The sequence below is a fragment of the Phasianus colchicus genome, chromosome 1 (genome assembly GCF_987193195.1).
Source record: "Phasianus colchicus chromosome 1, bPhaCol1.hap1.1, whole genome shotgun sequence".
Lineage (NCBI taxonomy): Eukaryota > Metazoa > Chordata > Aves > Galliformes > Phasianidae > Phasianus > Phasianus colchicus.
This window is the reverse complement of record NC_143436.1, coordinates 41,431,475-41,458,355: the sequence shown is the minus strand read 5'-3', so window position 1 is coordinate 41,458,355 and position 26,881 is coordinate 41,431,475. Positions and strand designations below refer to the sequence as shown.

The 26,881-nt window shown below is 34.9% G+C and overlaps 1 protein-coding gene across 6 annotated transcripts in view; it reads right to left on the bottom strand.

Annotated features, from left to right (window-relative positions):
- The window catches only part of METTL25 (methyltransferase like 25), a 72,820-nt gene that overhangs the window by 26,611 nt on the left and 19,328 nt on the right, over positions 1-26,881 (bottom strand). For 2 of the 6 annotated variants that reach the window (XR_016466141.1, XM_090139330.1), the window contains exons 6-9: positions 13,615-13,709; positions 11,157-11,186; positions 9,947-10,020; positions 6,975-7,021 (exon numbers count right to left, since the gene is read on the bottom strand). Coding sequence is in view for 5 of the 6 variants with exons in the window: in XM_090139330.1 (XP_089995456.1) it covers positions 6,982-7,021; positions 9,947-10,020; positions 11,157-11,186; positions 13,615-13,709 (239 nt within the window). In the remaining variant the exon portion in view is untranslated. Of the gene's footprint in view, positions 1-2,243; positions 6,553-6,974; positions 7,069-9,946; positions 10,021-11,156; positions 11,187-13,614; positions 13,710-26,881 lie in introns of those variants that run through there. The other 4 variants (XM_090139319.1, XM_090139314.1, XM_090139325.1 and 1 more) reach the window with 3 other exon arrangements.

The window sequence follows — 26,881 nt, the reverse complement described above, 5'->3', positions numbered from 1 at the left end:
TCATAATATTTGACTTTCAAGAAAGTAGTTTCTTTCAGTGCAAGTTAGCAGACAAATGAAAAAATAAATATTCCCACACAACCACCAAGTTCTCAGAAGAATTTTCAGTGGCATTCTTTTAAGCAATCTACTTGAAAACAAAACTGGCTTAGCTCTCTGGCATCTCAAATAGCACACCACACTAAAAACTTCTGCATTTGCAAGTAGTTATTCTGTAGTTAAGACTCTTAGAAAGTTTCTGTATGTCAGGTTTTGGAAACTGAGTAACATTACATATGGGAAATGAATAATATGTTCTGCCATTTGAATTTAGGAAATCTCTTCAGCTAAAGAGTTCATATTGGTGTTGAATTTAAGTTCAGAAACTCAGCTAATCCTATGGGATAGGCTCAGAGAATGCCATGCTTCTTCGGTCAAAATCTTGTAACATGAATCAGAAATTCATATCAGAAACAACTTTAGCAAAATTTGAATAGATAAATATTAAAGATGGATGGATTCTCTTACTCTAGAATGTTCTCACATAACTGGAAACATTAATAAGCATTTTCTAGGAAGGATAGAACTGTAAAATATGTTGTTTTTAAAAAGTTTAGCTCTCCAAATACTGTAATGCAAGTTATCCTCACAAGTTCCATAAGGATAGAGGCTTTTCATCCTCACCTGCAGATTAATTGAAATGTTGTTTAGCAATAACATGTACGGAGCACAGTGTCTCTTATTAAAAGGTTTACAGCATTCTGCTCAGCATAATTTGTCACAGTTGCGTTCAAGCTTAATGAATTGAAAGATCATTCAGATCTGAAACACAGATAATGTAGGACCAAATGAGGAAACAGATATGATAAATTGCGTAAAGGAGAAGGAACATCCTCAAAACCTACTCACTATGACATGAGTAGAACATGGTTAGGGACTAAGTCCAGGACAGCTCATGACACAGACTGGACTAAGAACAAACACGGGGGTACAGGGCTTCTACCTGCATGTTTATCAGAGGGACCATGAAGCTTGTGAAGGCTTGTTGGATAGGCCCTGGTTTGGTCTAGAAAGGGGAAAAATGTGTAGTAGGGATGGATCCAAGAAAATCCAGAGGTGCTTCAGAACATTTTATCAGCCATGCATTGTGAAGCTGTCTGCAAGGTATATTTACTGCAGCATTTTCACAGTGCACATCTGTGCTTGGGACATCTATTTCTTCTCAGAGGAGTCTCTGACAGTTCTATCTTTAAGTTCTTGGCTCTAGGCCTTGTTTTCATCTAATACTACAGGAATCTGAACACAGTAAATTGGAACTGTTTTTGTATTCATTTTAGAAAGAGTACTCTTATCATGTAAATACATGCAAGCAAGCAGAGCATAAGTTATGTCTGCTGAAAATGTATTCAGAAATGAACCCAATATATTAAATATAGATTTAGCTAACATGAATAACTGGCTCATAAGAGAAGACATCTCCTTAAACCATGTTCACTTTGCCATCTGAGCAATTATAAAAAGGAAACATATGCTAAAACTGCACTTCTGAAATAGTGATAAATTACATGGAACTTGGAATAAAAGTATATCTATGCTCCTTGTGCAAAACTAGTTGTTTTTAAAATTAACATATCCTAATTTTATTTAAAAAAATCAATAGAATGAGCTTTTTTATTAGTCGTATAAAACTCAGAATTTTGACTTTCTTTGTTACTTCATCAAAATGAAAGCCAAAAAGTCACACACGCTCTAATGCTAGTTCTCTTAAAAAGCATTGGTTTTTTTTCTATTTCTTTAAAACACACTATAGCCATATGAAACATACATCAAGTGTGTCCAAAACCATTAGAAAATAAAGTCTGTCTGACAAAAAATAAGCAAAATAATTAGTATTATTTAATACAAATTCTATTTTCAGCTTTCTCTCATAAGTTTTATTACTCAAAATTAGAAACTACAGAGTTTGCAAAAGCACGAAGTCAATGTACCAAAAAGGAAGCAGTATAGGAATTCCAGAAGATCTGAACTAAGGCCACTGTATTTCAGATCTCTTTGGATTTATTTAGTGATATTAAAAAATGTAGGCATAACTACTGTATGAAAAGGATTATTTCATGATTTAATGATATATAATAAGTTGAAAAAACCTTCAGAAAGATAAGAGAAAATTATATAATTATTTAACAATTATTAATTATAAATAAACCAAAAAGTATCAGTTATTGTAGCAAAAGAAAGTGCTAATGCATTCATTTAATTAAATATACTTTAAATACTTAACCTTTTCAAAATATGCAGGATGATATTACTTATACCCACATTTAGCTACATAGCTAAATGAAGACTTCAAAATATTCTAACATTGCTAGCCATAATATATGAAAAATGAAAGCTGTTTAAATCATGTAAGATGACAAATGAGCTTTTTACAGGACATGAGTTTCTGTTACTGTGCTACTAATTTCACTGCTACTGTGATGGGTTCAGCACCTCACAGACAGGTCCAGTGCCCTTTGCTGATCCAGCAGTTCAGACCTGACAGCTGTAGATCTTTGAGAGATGTTCTACCTGAAGCCCAGGGTCAGAAAAAGACAAATGGGTGGCAGCTGTTTTTAAGAATTCTGGTCAGAGCTATAGCAAACAGGAATGGTGGAAAGTGTGTGTTAACCATCTGTTTACTGTTGTAGATTCTTATCTCAGGTTGTTCACCAAATACATGACTTTTTCAGCAGGAAGCAAATTCAGGTTATGTGCAGTCACCAGGTGGTTCAGAACTTAAAAACACCAGTCACAGGAGACCTGGAAGCTCAGTTAAACAAAACCAAGTGAATCTGCCACAACACACTCACTCACTGGAAAAAGGCTTCTCTTTGTTTGTGGAAGCTTAAGGTGACCTTATCTTCAAAACTTCTACTCCACCTCCCCAGCATATGTCTGCATCTCAAAGGGTTAAGTAATTTGTGAAATATTTTGACTAAGACAAAGTAACTACCTTATGTGCTATTAGCCCCTAGCAGCAGCTACAGTGTAAGTATAGCGGGAGATGAAATCACAGTGACTAATAGCTTTTGTTTGCGGATGTGTCAGGAGTGTTCCCAGCCCTGTATATCTTCCTGCAATCAGATGTGGCACAAAACAGCATTCCGTCCTGAAATAAATCCTGGCCAGCTTGCTTGCTGAGCAGCTTCACCCACCGAGGTTCCCACTTAGAATCACAGAGCATCCCAAGTTGGAGGAGACCTATGAGGATCATCGAGTCCAACTCCTAAACTTAACAGAACAGTCATCATCCTGGCTAGACTGCAGGTCCCTAAGTCTCCCAGCCTTAACCTGCTAAGCCCATAACCTTTCATCGCTCTGTGAACATCCTTTTGCCTGATTTATCCCAATAGGAACAGGACACAGGGCAATTTAAGAACACTTAAATCTATCTGCAAGAAGGCCACAAACAGTGGAAACACATCATGCTGAAGAAATGCAGCAAGAGGAAGGAGCAGCTGCCCTTACTACTCGAAAGAAGTGAGAGTGACAGTGCATGAGAGGGCAGCTCCATCAGAAGAAGGAACTGGGATGAGCACTTCATTCTCTCATGAGAGTCCCACGCTCATTTTAAATCAGGCAAAAAGGGAACAAAAGGGAGAAGAAACCTGATAGAAAGAATTTATTCCATATCTAAGCAACATTGAATGCTTTGTTTGTACAACATGGTGTGTATGGGAACACAGGGAGAAAAAAAACCTGGAATAAAATACTGCCTCTGTGTGTATCCACACCAATTACTGAAGCCCTGCACAGTGGCCCATGGCCCACAAAGCAATTCCATTAGTTCTGAATGTAGGAGCAATATAACCATACCTGTGAAGCATCAAGCTCACACTAGAAGACCCCTCTCTGCCCTCACAAAATGAGAATATTTTGTCAGAAATTCGACAGTCACGGTGCATGCCTCAGTTTTACTACCGAAAAAAATGGTCTTCAAACAAAAGGCAGGAAAAGAGTTCATTTACATCTCAGTGTGTAATCTGGAATTGACAGGCTCTTCTACATTGAAAAGAAACACTATGGAGGAAATTATTTTGGCTAAGGTAATGGGAAACTTCTGTCCCTGAAGGGTAACTTGTAACAACAAATGGGTGACTGGCAAATGCTACTTTTTGTAGGGCAAAAAATAAAATAGAATATTACTATTCTGTCTCACTCAGTCCTGATTGACAATCTTTTCATAAAGGCTCTGGTTCTCATTTCTGATCAGCAAAGACCTTCTCATCTATTTCACACATGAAAGAGGTGTTGTCCCAGTGATGAACTGATGGGGTTGAAGTACCTGAATACCTGAGAAGAGCCCTCATATGAGCCCTCATTTAGCAAAATGCACATGAATGAGCATCGAGGTAGTTTGGGTTTTTCAGGCAGTTGCCCTCACTCTATTTTTCCAGAGAAAGCAAGAAGCACTTCTGATCTGACCAAGATTTTACTTAGCTGCTTTTTGAACATTACTGATAGAAACTGATGAATGAAGACAATGATTGACTCCTTTATCAGTAAATGACGGGCACGTTTTTGCTTATTGTGGCAGTACTATCCACTTATGCTTACTCTTTACTTGCACTTTTCCTCAGGCACCAGTTTTTAGCCACTACCAGAGACAGAGCAGACGTTTGGTCTATGCAGTGCAGCTGCTCTTTTGTTCTTTTTTAAAAACAGAACTAGAAAACATATTCTGCATAAATTTCTCTTTGATTTGTTGTCTGTGAGAGCAAGTGCATAGCATTCATCACATTTTTAGCTATGTAAGTATTTTTTTCTGAAGAGAGGAATTTAACACATTCTCCAATACTGTGTAGATAGAGCGCTGACTCCACCATGCAAACTGCAATGTCAGAGCCACCATTGAGGGAGCAGTAACAACTTTCCTCACCCTACCATCAAAATAGCACCGCTTTTATACTGCTGCAGATTTGAATATAGCTGGGAAATGAAAAATAATATTATTTTGATCAGCATAAAACTCAGTTGTCAGTGTGCAGCCAGCTGCACATAAAAATGAGAAACATGAGCAAAAACGAGCATTTATTTGAATGAGATCTTCAGCTCCCACACAAGCATGCAGCTTGAAGTGGTGCTGAGATACACTTCTGCCAGGGCAGCCTTGCCCAGAGCCTTTCTAGCAAAAGGCAGCACTTCTAAAATCAGGCACGTTATCATGGAGTTTCCATGCTCACTAGTTTTAAAGAAAATAATGTGTAACTCTTTACCGGCAGAATTTAATCAATAATTCATTAAACTGGCTGTAACACAAACAATCCACTGCTGCTTTTGGGTGACTGCACTCACGATAAGGAAGATGCCAGCAGTTACTTTAAACCAGTGCAAGTGTGTGATGTTAGCATCTATTTATATGGAAAGGCAAACAGGTAACTCAATTAGCAAACAGAATTTAATCCTTTTAAACTAAGACTCCTTTTAAACTAAGAATCCTTTAAAATAAATAACCCTTTTAAAACAAAGTAGCAGAAGTATTTTTCTAAAAGCTGTAAGCAAGATTCCACCATCTGTTGCTATTATTTGGCCTTTTAGCTATTTGTTTCACATTTTTATCCTAGTCGATGGTTCGATGCGCCTGTAAATTCTAATTGATTACACATTTCAACTTTGGATATTAAGCACTGATTTACCAAAAACTACTACAACATTCAACTTAAGTATTTTATATGCTTGCCACATCTACTTTTTATTTGATTTTTACTGTTTTTTTTTTTTTAATATTCTGCAAAACACTTTCTAGTGTATCCGCTGCACAGCTTATTCTTACACTGCAGCCAGGATTTTCCATTCACACAACCATATTCCATGCCTAATGCTAGGTTGCCATCTGTTGACCAACTTAGCAGCTGTATTGTAAAGATATAACACAAGGCACTTGAAAACATAAACAAATTGCAAAAGACCTTTCAAGTTTAAATCCCAGCTTTGTACTGACTTCTTTCTCTCTACCTGGGAAAGTTATTTTAAAAGGTTACCCTTTCTCCTTAACATTCATCAATTCGCAGGAAAAAAAAAAAAAAGTATCAGGCTTTTCCACATGCAGAGGCAGTACCAGAGAACGTCTTCAAAGGCTGCTTGAGGAGACTGTCCGAAGGCTAAAATCAATAGGAAATACTTTGGGAACCAAACTGTATAAGAAGCACACTGCATGGATGGAATGATCAGTATTATGCACTATAATGTTATGTTTTTCACTTTCAAAAGGGAATCGAGAAATAGTGCCAGGGAAATGAAAATTTAAAGGGGTCAACGTGTTTCCTAATATTTCTTTTTTTTTTCTTTTTTTTTTTCTTTTCTTTTTCAATTGCTTTCATTTTAAAAAGAAATACAAATGCAAAAAACAACATCTTTGTATAGGATAGTATGTTAGCTGGGTTTACAAGGGTGCAAGAGTCACTTTTATCAGGATGCACAGTATGAGCTCAGGGAAGAAACTCTTCATACCTGCTTCACTTAGCATCAAAAAGGCTTTAGTTTTCTCTACGTGACTGCATGTATAAAACCGAGTGTCTAGAACATTTCTTTTGCCTGAAAAGGGATTTGTAGGAGTATCTTCAAAAATACTGGAAAGGCCTTCAAGAATTCCGATCATCAGCATCACGCATAAAAGACAATTGTTTTCTATGAAGTCATTAGAAAAACAAAGCTTTCCAAAGAGATGATACATGAAAAGGACTTTCCAAAAAACATGAAACAATTCTGATATATTTCTTAATAGAAATATAATATTAAATAAATAATAATGTACTAAATTAACAAACAATAACATATTTTAATAGAAATATAATCAAAACAGAGATCAGCTCTATTAATAGTACTTTATATAGCAATATATAAACTTTCTATAGCAATACATGAACACAACACAGTTTAAACACCGCATTATGGTGCTGAGCTCAAGAACTTACATGAATATAAGGATTTCATGCAGTCTCTGTTTAGCGACTCACCTTTGAATCATCCAGTTCCAGTTTTTTCAGAGACTTTCTGACATAATCTAAGAAGGAGGATGATTTGGAGAAAATTTTTCCAACATGTCGATCACTGCAAATATAATGTTGAGATGCATGCATTCCACTAGCAGAAACTTACAGATTTTAAAAATCATTGTTATCTGAATTTCCAGTTGAGGGCAAATAAATCTGTTGGACAGCCCCTTGAGTCAACTTAGTGACAATTTTCCTTTTCTCCTTTTCACTTAAAACAACTAGCTAGTACTTGGAGAAGTTGGCAAGGCACAAATAGGCACGTTTGCACATTGAGCTGTACTACAGCTGGAGGATGGTTACTATTTTACCAAAAAATGAGAGAGGAGAAGGTTTCTTTTTAATTTCTCCCATGATGGTTTTATTTCTTCATACGAGTGACAAAATTCTTATTTCTGCTGAATGATATTTCCTTCTGTGCTCCTATAACACTGTCATTATTTACTACAAAGCCGCTGTAATTTATTGTGAACCAACACACTGAGCAAATAGCAGGTAGTAGCAAAATTTCACTGTAACCTTGTATTCTTATCCTCAAAACTGTTGCTTAGTTAAGTGATACCAGAACTTTCCCTGTTTACGGCGGTGGCTCACTTTTGAAGCCAGCTAAAACTGCAGACAATTTAAGAAAACATGTTAAAATAATGCACAAAAACATGAAGACCAAATAGAAACACTGAACAAGTCACATCCGTTCATTTTCTCTTCTTTGTTTAAAATATCTTGGAGAAATTACATGAAGCTTTTGTTAATCTGAACTCACTTTCTTGACTATTCCCCCACATAGCACTGCCCTCATCCAGTTTTGCAGCTTAGGAGTTACATTTTCAGCTGTAACAGCTGCTCCTGAACATGCACGTCAATTTCTTAAGAAGAAAATATTCTAAGTAGAAAAATAACAAATATATATATATATATATTTAATTTTAATTTGTAAATATTTTAAACTTTTCTCCCTCTTTATTCTTAGTAAAAACTCTTTCTCCTTATTTAAGGATCAGAATTAACATCTACCAAGGTCAACATAATGACTTTACCCAGTAGCAGTTCTAATGTTTTTTGGGTGGCAGGGATCCCCATTCATTGAGAACCAATGGTCACATTTATTTTTAATAAATGTGAATTTCTGTAGTCATATTTAATATTGAGGTGCATTTAAACATTTGGGCTGATGCAGCCTGAAAATCAGTTAATGATTATGCTGCTATGATAGGCCTCTGCCCTCCTAATGAGATGCTAGAGGGGGAAAGATATCACACTGGGTCTGGCTGAGATAGGTTAACTTTCTTCAGAGCATATGGTGTTGTGTTTTGCATTTGTGACTAAAACAGTGCTGATAACACATGGATATTTCAGCTGATGTCAAACAGCTCTGCCTTGCAGCAAGGAGGATTGGGTTGGGCAAAAGGCCAGGGGTGAACCCAGCCAGGACAGCTGACTTAAACACACCACAGGGATGTGCCATACTGTATACCATGACACACAGCAATAAAGCTGGAGGGTGGTATTCTCAAGGTAGCAGATGCTTGAAGATTGCCTGGGCAGCAGTCTGCCGGTGAGAGGGTGAGCCTTTGCTTTGTTTTTTTGTGTTTAGGGTTGCTCTGCTTTTTTTTCACCTTTCCCTTTCATTAACTTATCAAACTGTCCTTATCTTGATGAGTTTTTCTCATCCTGCTGAGGGTGTGATGAATGAGCAGCTGGTGAGTGCTTAGTTGCTGGCAAGAGTCAGCATAGATATACAATATATTTAATAGATTCATGTTGTATACAAGTCATTTAAAAAAGGAGAACAGATTAATAATAGTTCATAGTCTTAACAGCTCATTCTCTCACTTGCTTTAATGTGTTAAGCGTTATTCTGAAACTGCACATCTCAAAAAATGCAGAACAATCACACGAGGTTTCAGAACAATAAAGAAAATATCAGCTTTTCCACTGAAACTGGTGACAACTCACATTAGTCAGCTTGAAAGCAGGTAGGCTTGCCCTGCTTTTATTTCAGAAGTATAATCCTAAATTACTTCCTCCAAATTATGCTTCCTTTTACAAATGAAGTATACTATCATCTCATACTTACTTTTTTCACACTTTATCAACAATGCTTTTACGCGTTAACTTTTAGGTAATTTTAAAATAAACAAGTATTTCTTCTTTCAAGAGACCTTCTGAAGAGCTAGCTGTCTGGCTTCCCACTTTGCAAAAGACTTGGGGGTATCTGCACTAGCATTTATTTCATCATAAGTATATTCCCCAAGTGAATTTTGGGATTTGCTCCCCTCCTACAGCATGGTTTGTGCTGTGGAACAGGATCAGAGCTCCAAAATTAGATTAAATTGGAAGGTGTGCTCTACACCAGATGCTAATGAGCATACATCACACATAATGAGATAAAAGTTAATCCAGACTGCAACTCCAGAAAAGTGTTTAGTGAAGATGTCAAGATCATAGCACTAACTTGCCAAATCCCATCGTCCATGGGCACAGCACTTGCTGACGTAGACACAGGCAGCCATCAGCACTTGCTGATGTAGCCCTTCACAGCCATTTTAGCCACTGGTCATTTTTCTCAGGACAAACGGAAATGTCTTTTTGTCTTCTGCATTATTAAAGCTGCCAAGTCTTCTGAAATACAGGACAGCCTTAGGCTGTTAACTTTTAGATGTTTGCTATTGCTTTGCTGTTGAAGATAGATTTTAATAACGAATCTGGTACAAAGCAGGACCTATTTCAGCTATGAGTAAAGGAAGGGTAATACATTTGTGATGTGGACATAGGAGCAAATGTGATGTGCAGAAGGAACAAATGCATCCTTCATTTTAATGCCAATATGTATTTCAGTCTGAGACTGATTCTTCAAACTGCTTCTTAAGAAATACAGAAAGGGATGACAGAAAATCAGATGTTGTTTTGTATTCTCTGAATTCAGAGCTTCCTACCTTTTGGTGACACCATAAATTTCTTCTATAATAACCTGAAGAACAGCTCGATAAAACAACGATTCAGTAGGCAGCTGAAAAAAAAAATCAACAGAAAGGATTTAAAATTGGAATTGAAATTAATATCATAGTAAAAAAAAAAAAAAGCACAAAAAAAGCAAAAAAAAAAAAAAGCAAAAAAAAAAAAAAAGAAACCAAAACAGTATTGGCTTCTACTTATTGGTTTACATTCCTTACAATCGTCATAACAACTGGACATTTTACTAATGTTCCTGAATCCAGTTAAATTTACATAGTCAGATTGTAACACAGCTTGAATGTGAGAAAAAAAAAGAAACCCAAAGCCTGAAGTAGAAGTTCAAAGACTGGCAGAGAAAAAAAGAACAGAGAAAAAATGTAGTGATCATGACCCAAATTCTAGTCTGCAAAATAAATATAACAATTTACAGACAAATAAATAACTTCCTAGCAGAATCATCATATGCTGTAGTCTCAACAATGCAGAAAGCACCATGCTCATAAAAACAGAATACACTTAAAAGTTCCTATCTTTAAGTATAAAAGATCTGTTTCCATAAAAATAGTTAATAGTTGTCAGTCTAAAATTTGTGGCAAAGTGCACCCACAATGAAAGACTACTGGGAACAGGAGGATTACACACAGAGAGAAGAGTTCTCAGTCTTTTTAAATATTTGCACAGTAGGTGTCTGCCATCCCAAACAGGATAACTTGTACAACAGTAATTCAAAGTATTCACAGATTTAAAAAAAAATACAGAGATTAAAAATGAGAATGATGATGTTTCTTACAGATATAAGCTTTTGTCATAACAATTTCTATTTTTACATTCGTTGATATAACACTGGGATGGAGTGATCCAAACCAGGGATATCAGAAGAGCATTTGGACTTAATTTATATACTTGCTGAAAGATAGTGCAAGAAGTTAGGAAGAGTAGCTTAAATTTTAAGTCTTGCCTTTTTGCAGACTCTTAATTATCAAGAGAAAACAGGCTCACTAGGTACAATCGCAGCAATAAAAATGCAATTTCATGGATGACACATGCTATCTATCAGGATTTGATGTAGTGTATGCTAGTGTTTTAGATTCCAGAAATTCAGAAGTTCAATAAAAGGTCACGGATTAAGAGCATTTAAAGGGGAAAAACACATTTTATCTTAGAATGGTTAAAATAAACAGTCTGACTTACCATTTGGCCAACTGCAACTCGCTCCAAAGCCTTTAAGAGTGAAAGAATTAAATTGCTGATATGTTTATTCTTTATCAGAACATTTTATAAACACATTGTATAAAAGTCAGAGGATATGGCATTTTAAAAGATTAATGGTGTGACATAACATGAGCTTGCACACTTTAAAGTGTTAATACCGTTACAGAACCGTAAACAGCTCACTCCTGTTATTTTGGTTTATTTATAAGAGAAGCAAAGATAACCAACTGTATCGACGTGAGCAAAACTTCTTTCTTTTTCTTAGTTTTTTAAAAGAATTTCTGAGAATTCTTTCTGTATTTTTTCTGTCTTTGTATTGTTGTATACAATTATTGTATAATTCTTTATTACAATATAATATTTTAAATGCAATATTAGATATTTGTTTTATATCTTCTATTCTTCCAGAAATGCAAGAAATTCATTTTCTAATTAATTATTTCAAAGTAAAGATTGGTTGAATGGCCAATGCCTTTAAATACTTTTAGACTCTAGTATAAAGAGTGTAAATAAATTTAAAAATTCAGAGGGACTGAAGTTAAAAATGCTATACATAAACTTTCACAATAGATTCCTCAGATCACAAATCCTGATGTTGGTATGAGAGTACTTGATTTTTATGATCCATACTGACCAAATAATCAGAAGCATGGTATGTTTTTCTCCAGCAATAAAGATCATAGTAGAAATGAAGGAAAAACTTCAATCAGTTACCTGACACTAAAATAAATTAGATAAAAAATCAAAAATGGCTCACCACTCAAGGATCATTGTCCCCAAATTCCACCACAGCAGACAGAACTGCTTTTTACTGAATCGCCCGCTTTTCCTTCTCCTAATTTGAGAACTGATCTTGTATTTCAGATTGTGCTTCTACTACAATCCAAGTAGTTGTAGAAGTGAAAAGTGCACACCTGCTGCATTGTAGAAGATGGATGTGCATTGTAGCATGTTCTGGAAGAGTGTGAATCTGAGTTATCTCATCTAGACCCTTTGTCCCTTTGCCCTTTAACCGATTTGAACAATATGTAATGATGAACATATGTTATAACGGTGAGTATATTATCATTGTTCAGCAGATTCAGTTTCTCCAAGCTAGCCATTGCCCCTGGGAAGGTGGGTGCCCAGCTGCATGTCACCATCTCCTTTCTACCTCCTAGAGGGCAAGGAGTGTCCTAGTCATGAAAAATGCAAGCAGGGGATTTCAAATGTAGTAATAGTTGAAGCATCTAGTGACATGGGAGAACTCCTGGCCTTCGTGAAGATTTAAACAAAAGAAATTTTTAACTGCCTAATTTCTGTGAATTCTATGAACTCTGAAACAGATATATTCACATGTTCAGTACTATCTCTTCGGAGTCATTTGCTTACAAAATTTATCTTCCTACCATTGTTGAAAGACAGCCCAGACTTTCCTTTTCTAAAAGAAAAGGAATGGGAAAGAAAGCAACTAATCTAATGGGTCAGCCTAGGAAGTAATGGTATTGCATTACACTAACAATAAAAAGAAAACAGGCAATCTCTTTTCGAAAGTATTTTTATGATAAAGGTTTTACAACATGATGGCTAAAAGAAACAGATTTTTTCTTGTACCTTGCCAAGGGTAACACATTTAAGCTTAATGAAATACTAACTGTCCTCCCTTACTTTCATCTGACAGTATTAAATTATCATGTTAGCTTGCATTTATATAACCTTGATATGTTAACCTGTACTGCCTCTTTAGTCCATTCTATTCTCTCTAACAGAGGTAAAGAGGTAGCAGCAAAAGCTTACCAGAACCTATGACTCATCTTGATACAAGAAATAAAAACTAATAAAGGATATTAGTCTTCTAACTGAAACAGTGGTCAAAATTTTTGATACATATCTGTTCTTTCAAATTAGACAACAGTTCATCATTCTGTCTCACTGAGCTTAGGTCTTTGCAACTCCTGGTGCAGTGTTAAAAAGATGTTTCCAGTCTGTTAAACCACATGGATTTTAGAGCTCTTCTCACTTTTGGAAGAGGCAAGTTTGTTTAGGTTTAAAACAGTCAGAACATTCAATATTATGAATCATGAAGGCGTTGGGGGAGTTACTGATTGCAATCCTTCTACAATTACCTTGTTCCACTCTAAGTCCTTGGCCAGGAACTATTACCCTAAGGGGTTACCTTGTTTAGGTTTTACCAAAGGTTTGGCCTTTCTGTCCATTCTTAAAATATGTTTCTGTCAATACTCATTTTTTCATGCCTTCAGCAAGTATAAAATATATAATACTGGAAGGTCAGTACTATTTTTTTAGATACAATTCATCATGCTTACAACATTAATGACGTTACTCTGCAAAGTCTTGGATTAAAGTCATGGCTCTTGGATTAGAAGCCAAAAACAATGAATCCTATAACATCTGGATAGAGCTTTCAGTAGGAAAAAAAAAAAAAGGGGAATCATACCAAGCATGCTGACATTCTAGCATTGCGACCGCAGCACCAGCCCTTGTCCTTCAAGTACCGACACATGGGAAATCCCCACACTTCCTCTGTGCAATCTGCAAAATGGGAAAAAAAAACAGGCACAGCTTTCATGAATTCTTTACCTTACAGTGTAAACAATGTATTGAGCAAGATGAATAGTTAATGGATAGTAGCAGAAACACTTAGCTGTTCCAGTCCAGTACCAAGAAACATTAGTATTATAATTCCAGATTTTCCTCATAACAGATGTTTTTGGCTGATACTGAATTTCTGGTAAGTTCTAAGGGACAGAGGTAGGATTTGCAAATACCTCTGGCACACCCTGCCATGCCACGAGTTATAAGAAGTAAGGCAGGCAGTCATTCAGTATAGCAGTACTTCAGTATTACTTCCACTGGGTTCCTCTTCTACCATAAACATCTTCTAACATCACAAAGAATGCGTACTTGTTTATTTCAGTTCTGAAGGTCTGTGCTTTGCTGAGAGACAGACTGTTTGCTCTCCAGAAATGAGCAGCTGCAAAGGCTCATGCTGTTTCTTCAAAACACGGAGAAGCATTTGCATCACAATCTGTGTTCAGTTTGTTTCAGTATCATTAGTATTTTGAATAACAGCAAAACTCTTTGTGTTTAACACTAACGAAAATGTGGGAAAACTAAACAAGCAGTTCGGACTATTATCAGCTTAGTGTTCATAATATCTAGGTGTAAATGTAGATGAAATCCACAACGTTTAGAATTTTTATTAGTGCATTTGTCAGCTGATTTTTTAGAGCATTGAATAAGAATTACTACTTTCCTTAAAAAAAAAAAAAAAGCCAACAAAACAAACCAAAAGAATTCTACAACAAATTGGCTAAGATCCTGGCTTTTTAGCATAAAGAGATGACTCGGGCACATTTAAAGATAAATCAATTTAATGGGGTTAATAAAAGGACAGCAGAAATACGACTCTTCAAATTTACCATAAGTCTGGCGATGCAAACACATAAGAAGAATTCATTTTGTGAAAGGTAGGCAAAGAAAAAGGGTAAGAGGAAACTGTAAAAGATACAACCCTCTTCCACCTCTTCGGTTCTTCTAGCGCTACTCTCCAATGACCACTGATCTCTAGAGAGTAACAGTAATCTTCTGCAGGCAACCTCACATTCTGCTCTCCTTTTAGCCTCAAAGGCTAAAAGCTTCTTATGAAACGTACACTGGTTTAAGGACCGTTACTGAGGAACTGAACATTAATGTGGGATAATTAACAGAAGGAGAAGGAAAGTTCCTGTAGACCTGAAGATGAAATTTGACACAACAGATTGCAGCTTGTTCCAACACTGGGACTATATAAGTATCTGTAAATGCCTCATGACAAGACATCAAACATCATTTAACTTTAGGTCTAATTACTGAGCGCATGGAATAAAGCCCCTATAACAGGGATAGTAATAAGATCTTATTAAATATATATTTGCAAAGCAAAAAATGAGTCCCATGGTTTCTATTTTAAGGGTCACATTAATAAGCTTTTCTAACACGTATGTTAGAATATTTCAAAGTAAAAATGTGCAAACTGAGTAAGAAAGATAAAATCAATCAATCTTCTCAAGTTATCCCTTATAATTTACACCCTCTCCTCTAGGCAAAATAATCATCCATGCAATTAGAATTGCTAACCACTGAGCTACAATCATGATATTTGTACTCTATACTCATGCATAATACTGAAAAATTTCTGACATCTTTGAAAAGATGGTAATACAAAACATGATCTTCTTTATTGAAACTTTCTCTTGTGTTAGCTAGAGAAAGAGAGAGAAAGCAATGCAGGTAGTTAGGTTTTTTGCTCTACTTACAAAGCTGACCATATATCTACAATATTCCCTTGAGTTCTTTTTGTTTTTCCATATCCACTGCACTCTAAAGTCTATTGCTGAGTAAAAAAAAATAGTTGAAAGATAAATATATTCCCTATGAAGTGTATATGTTTATCAGCTAGACTTCTGAAAATTCTTTTAATGCCTTTAACTACTTTTTATATGCTTAATACTACATAGCTCATTATTTACCATTTTGTGCTTTTACCTGACAATGCAAAATTGTACTAAACTGTACAGCTCCACTTCTGGGAACTCAATGCTACTAGTCATTTTTAATATGCTGTCAGAACGATCTTCTTATTTCTTAACTCATTCCTTGAAATCATATGCTATTTTCTGTCTTCCAATTATTTAGACATTTTTTTAAGTCCTTCAGTAAAATGCTGCATGTTTTGTATAGATTTCAGCCTCTTTCCATCTTGAAAAACTTTTTGAATACTGTAATAGTAATGGCAGAGACCGATTAGAGCATTTGTACTATTTTGATGGTTTTCTTCCCCTCTGGTTATTTAAGTTCCAAGTGAAAAAGAAGACAATACATACAGATATCTGGGATATTGAAATTTTATGTTGGGTAGTAAAAAATTAGAAATCATAGCAAATATATGTATATATGCATACATATATTTAAAGAATTAGATCAACCACAACTTCCTTCATCATGATTTACTTCTTTCTGGATGCAGAAAAAAGTCAGGTAAGCTTCACTGTTGTTCTCATTGTATTCACAGACCCATTAATGCTCTTAGTTGCTGAACAGTGTTTAAAAGAAATTTATTAAAGGATTTTCTAACAAAATAGTTAAGTGTAGTTCGGGAACAGGATTTCCAAATATAGAACACTGAATGTTATTTATTAATATTTCTTTTTCTGATAGATAAAAAATGTACTAGTGTACATTTAGTGTACATACTAGTGTACAGTTAGTACTGTAATATCAGGCCTTACATAGATCTTAACTCTGAGCAAGATTCTACTATTTCTAGCATGTTAACATTTAAAATATCACATCATTCTAGCACAATATAGTTTCTAAGAAACATCAGAACTAGTAGGTTTCATTATTACAACACAAATAAGCTTAACTAGGGCTCCACATTGTCAAGCAGCTACTTGCTTATTTTCTTCTGTTATCACCTCATGAAAACATGTTTGCATTTATGCTTCTCATCTTTTTACTCTCTTGCAATTCCTAACTGTTTTCTGCTTTACATTCTGCTAGAGAATTTTACTGAATTACTGCATTGGAAACTATTTCTTAAATTCATTCTGGCAGAAACAATCCAAATATTGTAACAAAACAATGCCTATCCCAATGGTAAGTGAATAATTAATGAGAAAAATTAAATAAAGCAGGGCTTTGTTTCACTTTTGTGGCATTGTATACATTGATTATAACAGCTGTTTTGAAACTCTTCATCTGTTCTTTACAAAAGTAATACAAATAAATTAGGATAAGCAGCAAAGCACTATAAAATAGAGGATTCTGATTTTTTTGAAATGTATTTAATTTTTCTATTCTCAGATTTTAAGATTTTCTAGTATATACATGATTACAACAATGAGAATTATTTTCTAGTAATGAGTTCATCAGATTGTAAATAGTATGTGGCAAAGAGAAGGCAAAAATAGGTTTTTAGTGTACAGGCTGAATTTCCAACTTTACTCACTATCGTGTCTTGTTTAAGAAACTCTATTCTCCTCGGAAAAAAAAAACAAAAAACAATGCTTATTTCATTCCTAAACTTTATCTTAGGCAATTTATTACTGAAATGCAGTGAAACACCAGTTTCTTAAAGCGTTTCAGCATGAGAACATAATTTCAGGAGAATGAGAACTTGTTCTATTTACTTAGCACTGTCAAGCTGACTGTACGCCCACAGCCAATTCTGTACTAAACCACTCACACTGTAGTTTTTAGTGGCAGGTATCTTATACTTACCTTACAAATCACCATTAAGACTGAAAACGCTTTCTGTATTGAACTTCACCTATGATTTTTTTGGCACTTACTTTAATACAGAAAGGCATTAAAGCTTTAAAACATTCACATTTAATATTCGAATTTGGAATGTATTTTAGGATGGTGTATTATTACCAGTACCTAATAATACCACTCGGTGAATTATCACTGCATTACTTTGTCAGACTTGAATGCTTAAATACATTTTTGTCTGTTACCACTTAAAAATTGTGTTGGATACAAACACTTCCATCTCCATTTATTTATGAAGTGTGATCAGTATCAGCTCATGTAAAATACAGCATGTAGCAATGTATACTCTTAAAAGAACTTCTATTTCCTTTTTATATGTTCTTATCTTTTGTTTTATTCCATTAAAACAGTAACATTTCCTTCACAACTGCTATTATTTTGACACTAACATCTATTTCAGTTGACTCCTTCTGGATGTGTTAGTGCCTCATCTTTGTTCATCTTCATAATCTTTCTCTCCAACATACAAATTCCACTACAATTACGAAGTATAATTCTCCAGTTTGCATCTCTACTTCAGTGTGTGATTTCAGTATTTAAGATGCTTAATTCTCACTGGTTCATTGAGTTGTTTTTCAAAGGTTTTCTTGATTGAATTTTTTTCATTATACCAGTTTCAAAGCATTTAAAACCTGAAGTTCAGACACTTATTAATTTTGTTTGCACTTCAACTGCATTTTTCTACTTTATATCCAGTGCATTTGAGTATCTCATTCTGTGATCATGGAAGAAAAAGAAAGCTAAAAAGATTTTTTTAAAAATCAAGAGTATGTGATGGCTCCATTTTGAATAAGCTTTGAAGAGCTACAGAATACTGATGACTAAAATAGAGAAGTGCCAATTGTACAGAAAAAGCACAACTGACTGAAGATCAGACACAGCTGTCAGTGTGAGGTAATTGTACAAGGACTGCCAAGCACACTGAAAAATCTCTATATTAATCATATACTTGTTGGCCAATAACATTTTAGGATTCTCGCCAAAGACAAACAGAGAAGAGTAATGTGATATGGCACCTAAAACCCATATGCGACTGAATCCACAAGGTTGGCACTAAGAACTGCTCTTCAGCTGTCTAAAGCCAAGAGCAATACCTGAGAGGTAACAATTGAGTCTGAATCACGTCCTTGCTTGGGTAGCTTGGACATGTTGATGGTCAAGACAAAAACAGCCATAACAGACAGGTCTAAAACATCCTCTCTACTCTCATTTCTTGTTCTTTATCTTGTCATTCCTACTTTACTACTTAAAGTTGCTAGAAAATCCATGTGTCCTTAGAAGTGAATGGTAAATGGTCAAACTCTCCATCCAACCTGGCTTCAAATGCCTCCAGGGATGGAACAGGCACAACTTCTGTGGGCAACTTGTTCCAGCAACTCATCATTCTTAGTCCACACAAAAAGCTGCTATCTAAAAAGCCTTAGGAGCATCCACTTTTTTGTAACTTAGAGTTTTACTTCTTCCAAGGAATATAACCACTATTTGTATATGTGTACATATACAAATTTTTCTCGAGAAAATACAAGCAGGGCTCATTTGACATGAGCGTTATTTTCCATTTCCCTTTTTCTGTTTTTGATTAGTTTTTTTTTTAGAAAACTACTAAGATTCCTTAAAATGTTCTTATTAAAATGCTCTTTGCAGAGAAAGTGACTTTTGTTTCTATTAGCCAGAACACAATAAAACATGATTAATAATAGAAATATATTACTGAAAAATGAAAGGAAACCTTTAAGGAAAACAAGTGAAAAATGACTAAATGGTTACTGACAGTTTTATGTCAGCACTGCTATGTCAGCAGGGGCCATATTAAGGTAGGGAGGGATCTCTGCCCTTCCAGTCTCTCTACTACTTGCAAGTTCTTGAATAATTTACAATCTAAACAAATGAAAGTGCAGTGAGGATGGAGATGACATACTAAGAAGTAGTTCTCTGAAGAAGCCTGGTTTCCCAGGAGACAACAGTTCATTCTGGTACTATCAACAAACCCAAGAACTGCCATAAAAATTGAGGTTAGTAGGTGTGAAAGGAAATTAAAACAAATTCTTTGCTAGCACTGTATTAAAATATTGTTTTTTAGAACTGCTACCTAATTCTAGGAAGTTATCACTAGTCATATTAAAAATCAACAACAGAAATATGAAACTAACTCTTTCTAATGTTAAGGTGAACTGTAAATCTAACACAGACATCAGGGGAATAAAAAAATGTAGTCACTGATTTGGAAATACATTACATATATTAAATACTATGCTGTGTCCACTTATGTGAAGATTCAAAAGGCAGCAGTCATTTTCCAAATACACTGAATATTTACTGATAAAAACAGCATTATATTCCGATAATCAAAACTGTAAATATGACATTAAAAACGTTACAGTTATGCAAAGCACTAATTATAAGTGTGTTAACTGGAAAATAAAATTTTTAAGTTAAATAAGTTGGAAAAAAACTTGTCTTTATTGATATATACATTACTTATCCTAAAAGGCTCAAATAAAATGGAAGTATCGGAAAAAAAAATCCATAAACTACCCTAAAAATGTAGAAATGAAAACAATAGCACCTTCATATAAACTCCTTAATAATAAATGAATAAATATTTTTTGCAATTTTCTGATAGGTAAAAAAATACTTTCTTAAACTGGACAGCAGATTATTCTACAGTTACTTTTAACAAGCTCCAAAGAAAAGGGAGACAATTTTCAACACCAGTGAAATCTTTTTATAACCTGCCTGCCTCTTTTACTTAGAAAAATTTCCCAATGCAGCCAGTTACTGCCTTTTCACACTGCTGGACATCTCTTATAGCACTCAGCGAGGCATGACACAAACCTGAGAAACTACAAGAATTTGTATCCTAAATCAGACAAATCTCACTAGCAAAATAGGAGAAATAAGTACAATATATGCATAGGTAAAATATATGACTATCCTTTTAATGTAGCCAGTAACATCAACAGAGCCATATTTTCTACCTCCTATTTTTACTTCTCCTCATCCCATCTGTTGGCAAATATATGATTTGTCTTACTGAAAAAAAGATACACTTTTCTGTAGCAAATATGAGCTATGTCTAAATAGCTGTAGGAGTGGACATACTCTTGTAATGCATCAGGAATCTTCTATATGACAAGCCCTGTCACATTCAAGTTAGAATTGGCACTCAGAGGTCACACGGCATATTAAATTTTATTCACTAAGGCCTTGAACTTGCAATACTCCATGAGAATACTCTGCTTAAAAGGAATTCTGCTGAAGTAATTCAAATACTAGAAATTGTGTAGCCCGGAGACTGAAGGATTAGAGTGTATTTATATTGAATATGTAGCAAAGATGTGTAATAGGCAGCTATCTGAGACTTATAAAAAACAATCATTGTCATTAAATTTGTGGAATATAAATGAAATAACTACAGAACCTGTATTTCAATATGAGAGAAAGTTTTCCAGAGTTTTCTATTTGGAATTGGCCTTTGTTTTCTAAAGAAATGTTTCCATTTTTTATTTCAATTTGAAAGACGCTTTCTATTTGCTCTTCCTTGTCAAGTATGAAAACATGTTTATTTGACTAGGTTGGTATATAATGCACAGTGTAAAAGATTTTATGTTAAAACAATGCTTTTTTTTTTTTTTAAAGAAGGTAAACAATTATTTTATAATTATTTTTGAAAGACTATTATTGTATTCCTACAGATGTTATTGAAATAAGTGGTGTATCAAACATGTGTTGTTCATCATTTTCATGCCATTTTATTTCCACACTGTTCATTTTAGAGTCCTTAATAATTACTGGAGAAACAGGCATTAGTTCACATCCCATAAGATCTCTGCTCTTGACAAACAAAGGCTGTCACTACATGCAGACTCTGTTCTTAAACAGGCTCAGGAAGGAATTACACTATTCTGACCAGCAGAAAATATAAAGTGACATGTCCCAACAATATTACAAATAATACAATCCAAATAGGAATGTAATCTTGCTTCCAAAATTTTATAGCTTTAGTAATTCTTCTGTGCTCAGCATGATTAATCTTTTTGCACTTGATCACAATAACAGTTATTTTTAAAAAGTGAAAGGTTTTCTTCTCAGCCATGTTATTTATATTATGTTCTCAATACACTTTCTCCATTTCAAAGCATAAAATTGTTAGGGTATTATTCTGAATCTCCTTGAAAGAGCACAAAGAATTTAACAGTGTTCTGTACAGTGACAGAAGAGAAAAAGGTTATTAACAGTTAACTTTCTTAGGCATATAGTAGCATAATAGGCACAGGCAAACAAGATGTTTCTCTTTCAAGAGCTGTAAAAGTAACAAGTAATTCCGTATGTTCTTTTGATGATAATTGTATAGATCTTTATTTTTCTTTACTTTTAATCTCAAATCTCTCCAGCTTTTTGCAGATACTTGGATAGAAACAGAATAAATTAATAGACAGTCCATAAAACCAATCGAAGACCTGCTGAAACACACTGAAACAAATTGAGTTATGTTTTAGTTCTTCCAGGGTGCTCAGTAAAACAGTAGAATCTGTCTACTCCTACTGCTTTGAAGAAAGAAAAGGAACTACTTAAAATGACTTTTTCCTTTTGTGGGAAAGACTAGAACCGCCTAGTCTTTATCTAGTCCTAGATAAAGATTTCACAGTTCCTTGAGCTTATACTTTTCCTAAAAATCACATCACTAAAAGTGATTTATCTGGAAAAAAGGTGTTCCACCATTTCAGAAAATAGAATCGTTTGTCTTTCCAGAACTCAAATGTATGGTATGCTTTAGTTATTGCATATTATAGTAAGCTTTGCTCTCTCAATTATAATCTCCTACTGTGCGCACACACTCTAAATTGTAAATGTGAGATAGTTTCAGAATTTAATATATTTTTTATGCATTTACTCATGAAAAATATCCTTGTAATTGAAATACATAATGCTGTCATTTAATGTCTATAAAACTTACCTAGTTAACATTTTCTCAAGTTTCATATATTTCTCATGGCCAATTTTGATAGAAAACACCTGGGTTTTAGTCACTAGTTAGGTCTGTCACAAATTCATGGAAAGGTGCCTGGTGCAGCAATAGCTAAAGATGCCTTGAAAAGGAAATGGAGCTCTTTGATCTTTTGCTTGGAAATGTTTTCCTGTGTCGCCATGGTATCAGTGATAGCTATTTTAAGACACGGGATATGGAATATCTTTGAAAATATAGCTAGGCAACATATAAATCATCTGCACTCTAATACTTCTAAAACAGTGACTAATCTTTCCATATTTCAGTGGAATGGAGTAATATTATGTTTGCGTATGGAATCCTTCAGAAAATTCAATTTTGAAGTTTCTGTCTGCTGATTCCAGCTTACTCAAAGCCACTGCAGTTTTCACAAATCTGATAAAATGTTGCACAAGAATTGCAACAGCCCTTTGCATCCCTTTCAGATCCCTTAATTACGTTCATTAGTTTCTAAAAAACGACATGTAATGAAAGCTTATATGTATCTAACTTCAGCGTTAGAGACTAAGTCTTCTGCAAACAGTTTATTGATTTCATCCAGAATGCCCTGCAGATAAACTCCCCTTCACATTTTCCCATAGAGTTCTGGAATTCCTCTGCCTAGCATTTATCTTTTCCTTCCTAGAGTAGAGACCTGCTGTTGGAAAACCATGTAATAGCTGGAATTCACAATTTGCAGTACTCAGGCTAATTTCAGAAAGGAGTTCTGATCAGTCTGATATCAATGAAGCTATGATTATATCTATGTTTTATCTTGTATTATGAAATGCTTATTAATATGCAGCTATTTACCTATTCATGTTCACATGTTATTTTCTCAAAACAGAGGATATCAAATGAAGATTTCAGTACTTACTAGATTGGTAGTGATGTGTTTCAGAGTACGGATGGTGAGAGGGAGAGAATTAGAAATCATCAATTCCTTTGTAAGCAAAGTCAAGTCTTAAGTAGAAAAACCTTAAAATTGTAGTTATTGTTGTTAAGGAATAGTTATAGTCCATATCCCAAAAACATGCTAGCTGAATGTAGGACAAAACAGTTCCCCGGAATTCCTGAACAGAGGAATAGAGGTTTTATTTTTGTCATTCAAAAAATCATTGGCAGACTTTATTTTTCTATAAAAACCAGCCCTAAATAAATAAATATATGTGAAAAGTCTCCAGAAAAATCCTTCCTATTCTGATGTAATTGACTATGAGATGCAGTAACAGTAAAGAAAAACGCCAAAGGAATCCACTATAGTAATGGCAAAGCGCATTTAATGCATAGAAGAATCTCTGTACAAACAGCCAATTCTTAAAGAAAGTCAAACTAAAACTACTTAGAATTTTCTGATAGCTGTCATAATATTCCTTATTAACTGAAGTTTAGTACTTGATATGACCTATACCATCCATAAAATGTAAAGCCAACTGTTTCTACAGTCAATGGCTTCAGTTTTGTTTTTTTTTTATTGAACGTAAGTTGGAGATTATGCAGCACCTTTTGGTTGTTGTAGTTAATAACAAATGAAAACGAAGGCTTTCATGCTCTTCAGAGTTTGAAGTTATTTCCAGCATTGAGTTATTGGAAAAAAAAAGAAAATCCAGAAGAATTTAGTTTACTTGTAGATATTTAGAAGGATATACTGTATGCCAACTGCAGGATCCAAGACTGTCACTATGGCATCCACTTTTTATCCAATTTGCTCCCAACATATTCACAGCAGGACCAATGGCACACTGAATTGAGTAATTTTATATCTTTACTATTTTTAGAATGTAAGAGAAATGTAAGCTATTAGTTCTCAACTCTTCAGAAAAAAAAACAGCCTTCCAATATCCAGCGTGAACTAATAGCCTGCCAAAACTAGCTTAGTAATATTTTCTTGATATTTTGTCAACTCAAAATCTCAGACTTATAAAAGCTACGCTAGGCATTGAAACAGGTAAATTTTCTTCCCATGAGTATCAGTTAATCCCATTTAATAAAAAGTGAAAAAAACAATTTTTCACTGGCCTCAAACAAGACTGACTTTGGTATTAAATAAAACACAACTGCCAAGCAACGTACAGCCCAGTTTTTTCAAGTTATGGCAACTGTCAGTCCACAGCAGCTTTTGTGTGGGCTGGCACATCTGCTTTAACACAGCTTACAAGAACAACCATCTGCATTTACATTAAAGAAAAGGAAGCAGGAAAGATGGAAAATGAACTACTTTGGTAGTGCTGGAGATTTTTCTCTGATGCAGAACAAGACAGGCAGAGGTTTTAGGCGGACACTCACAACCTTCTTTATAATAAGCACCTCAAGGTAAACTAGGCAAAAGTTTAATATAAATATAAAATCAAGCACTTACATGTCTAAAACAGAGAATCCTCAAAGCTACTAAGTCAAGATAAAACAAGTATAAAATGATTTATAACAGAATGTCCCACTGTGGCCTCACAGACAAACCCTCGCATATTGGACTGATTTCAAACAATTGTGACTTCCTATGTTCCAGTAAATTCTGCACAATTAATTTGGTCTGCTTCTTAGGAAGTTCTGTCTGTCACCACAGAGTCCTAGCTCTAAGTTTGCATCCTAACACTCTCCACATAAGGCCTTCATTAGCTTCCCTGGCAGAGCTAGTGGAAGTGAAGCACTACCTACAGTACAGGGACCACACAAGCAATCTGGAAATACACAAGTCCAAGAGACCAGATGGGATGCATGTCAAGAGCTGAGTGAACTCGCTGATGTCACAAGAAGGCCACACTATTATCTTTGAACAGTCACATCCATCAAGGGAGGTTCCTGATGACAGGAAAAAGGCAAACACCACACTCAGGCTAACTTCAGTTCTCAGCAAGATTATGGAACAAATCTTGGAACAAGGATACTGAGAATAGTTGAGGGTTCAACATGCATCAGCAGACAAAAAAACAAACTGCATTTTAAGTTGAAGACAGCACAGCAAGCTGGTCAAAAGAGATCATTCTTCTCCTATGTTTAGGACTGGTAAATTCCAGCAGGTGTACTATAACATGGGTAGAAAACTAAGTGTTTTTGTGCTCACCACAGGTTCAGAGACATGATTATTTGCTTTCTTTTTGTAGCACTTGTGAGACTATCTGGAGCTTCTTTGGGCGTTCCACCCTTACTAGACTGATCTCAGTAGGGAATACAGGGCTGTAGAAAAGATGAAGGAGGATCTAACTTCAGCGTTCTCCTACCAAATGGAAAGGAAGAGAAAAGATTAAACAGGACTTCTGGAATTGCACAATGAAAGGACATTATGCACTTAAGCTGAGAACTTCAGAAAAAAAACTTGGTGGTAAGGATGGTCAAACACTGGAATGGGCTGCTGAATCACTGCACCTTTATCCTCTACCCTTGTACCATCAACCTGTACCTTTTCACCTGTATCCTTGTACCATCAGCCCTCCACTGCACATTCACCAATGAATCATAAAATAGATGTCCTCTCCAGGGGAATATAGCAACATTTTAGTAATGCCAACAGTGATAATTTAAAAAAAAAAATTTTTTTTTGAGCATTACTCTATCTTCCGTGTTCTTTCCTCCCAAAAGAACACTGTAATTTCTTTTTACTCTGCATAAAGAATTCTTTAAGAGTTATTTGCATCCATCAAGTAGAGAAAAATCCAACAGCTAGAAATTCCAACGCACGGTCTGATCTCATTTCCATAACATTATAAAACTACATGCACATCTGTTTCTTTGAACTTAGAATGGGCTATCACATCTGATGCTTTGGTTGTGTCTGAGTACCAATATTTAGTAAAGCCTTACGTAATGATCTGGAAAAAGTAATCATCCAATAACTAGAGCAGGAAGCTATATCCTCTTTGCAGTAACAAGAAACAACCAAATGTTTGATACGCTCAAACTTAAATTATGAGTGTCTAAAAAGTTCATCACTTTTAAAAACTTTAATGTAAAAGAATTGTGGTTTTTTTTCACTAATTGAATTTCTAGAATTCAAATAAAGCAAAATAAATTTCAATTGTATCTTTTTTTTTTTTCCTGGTAATTTGAAGCATTGTGAAATAATTGGAATCAGTAAAGTCCAAAAACCTTCAAAACTGCAGAAAATCCATACTGAGCAACGTACATAAAAAGATTAGTAAAACAAGACACAGCTAGCATGTGTTGTGGTCAACCCAGAGCTACGCCTTAGCTGGCTGAGCAGTCAACTGTTACAGAATAGCAGCTGAGTTCCTCCTGCCTTTCTGTCCATTGAGTTCCCTGAGACAGATGAAATAAACTTTGCTAGTTCACCTCTTTACCAAATTTGGTTGATATGCTCATCAGTTTCATCTTCAGCAGATGGTCATTTGGACAGCTCAGCTACATTACATTTGTTTGCTCAGAAAAGCCAGCCACTTAATGC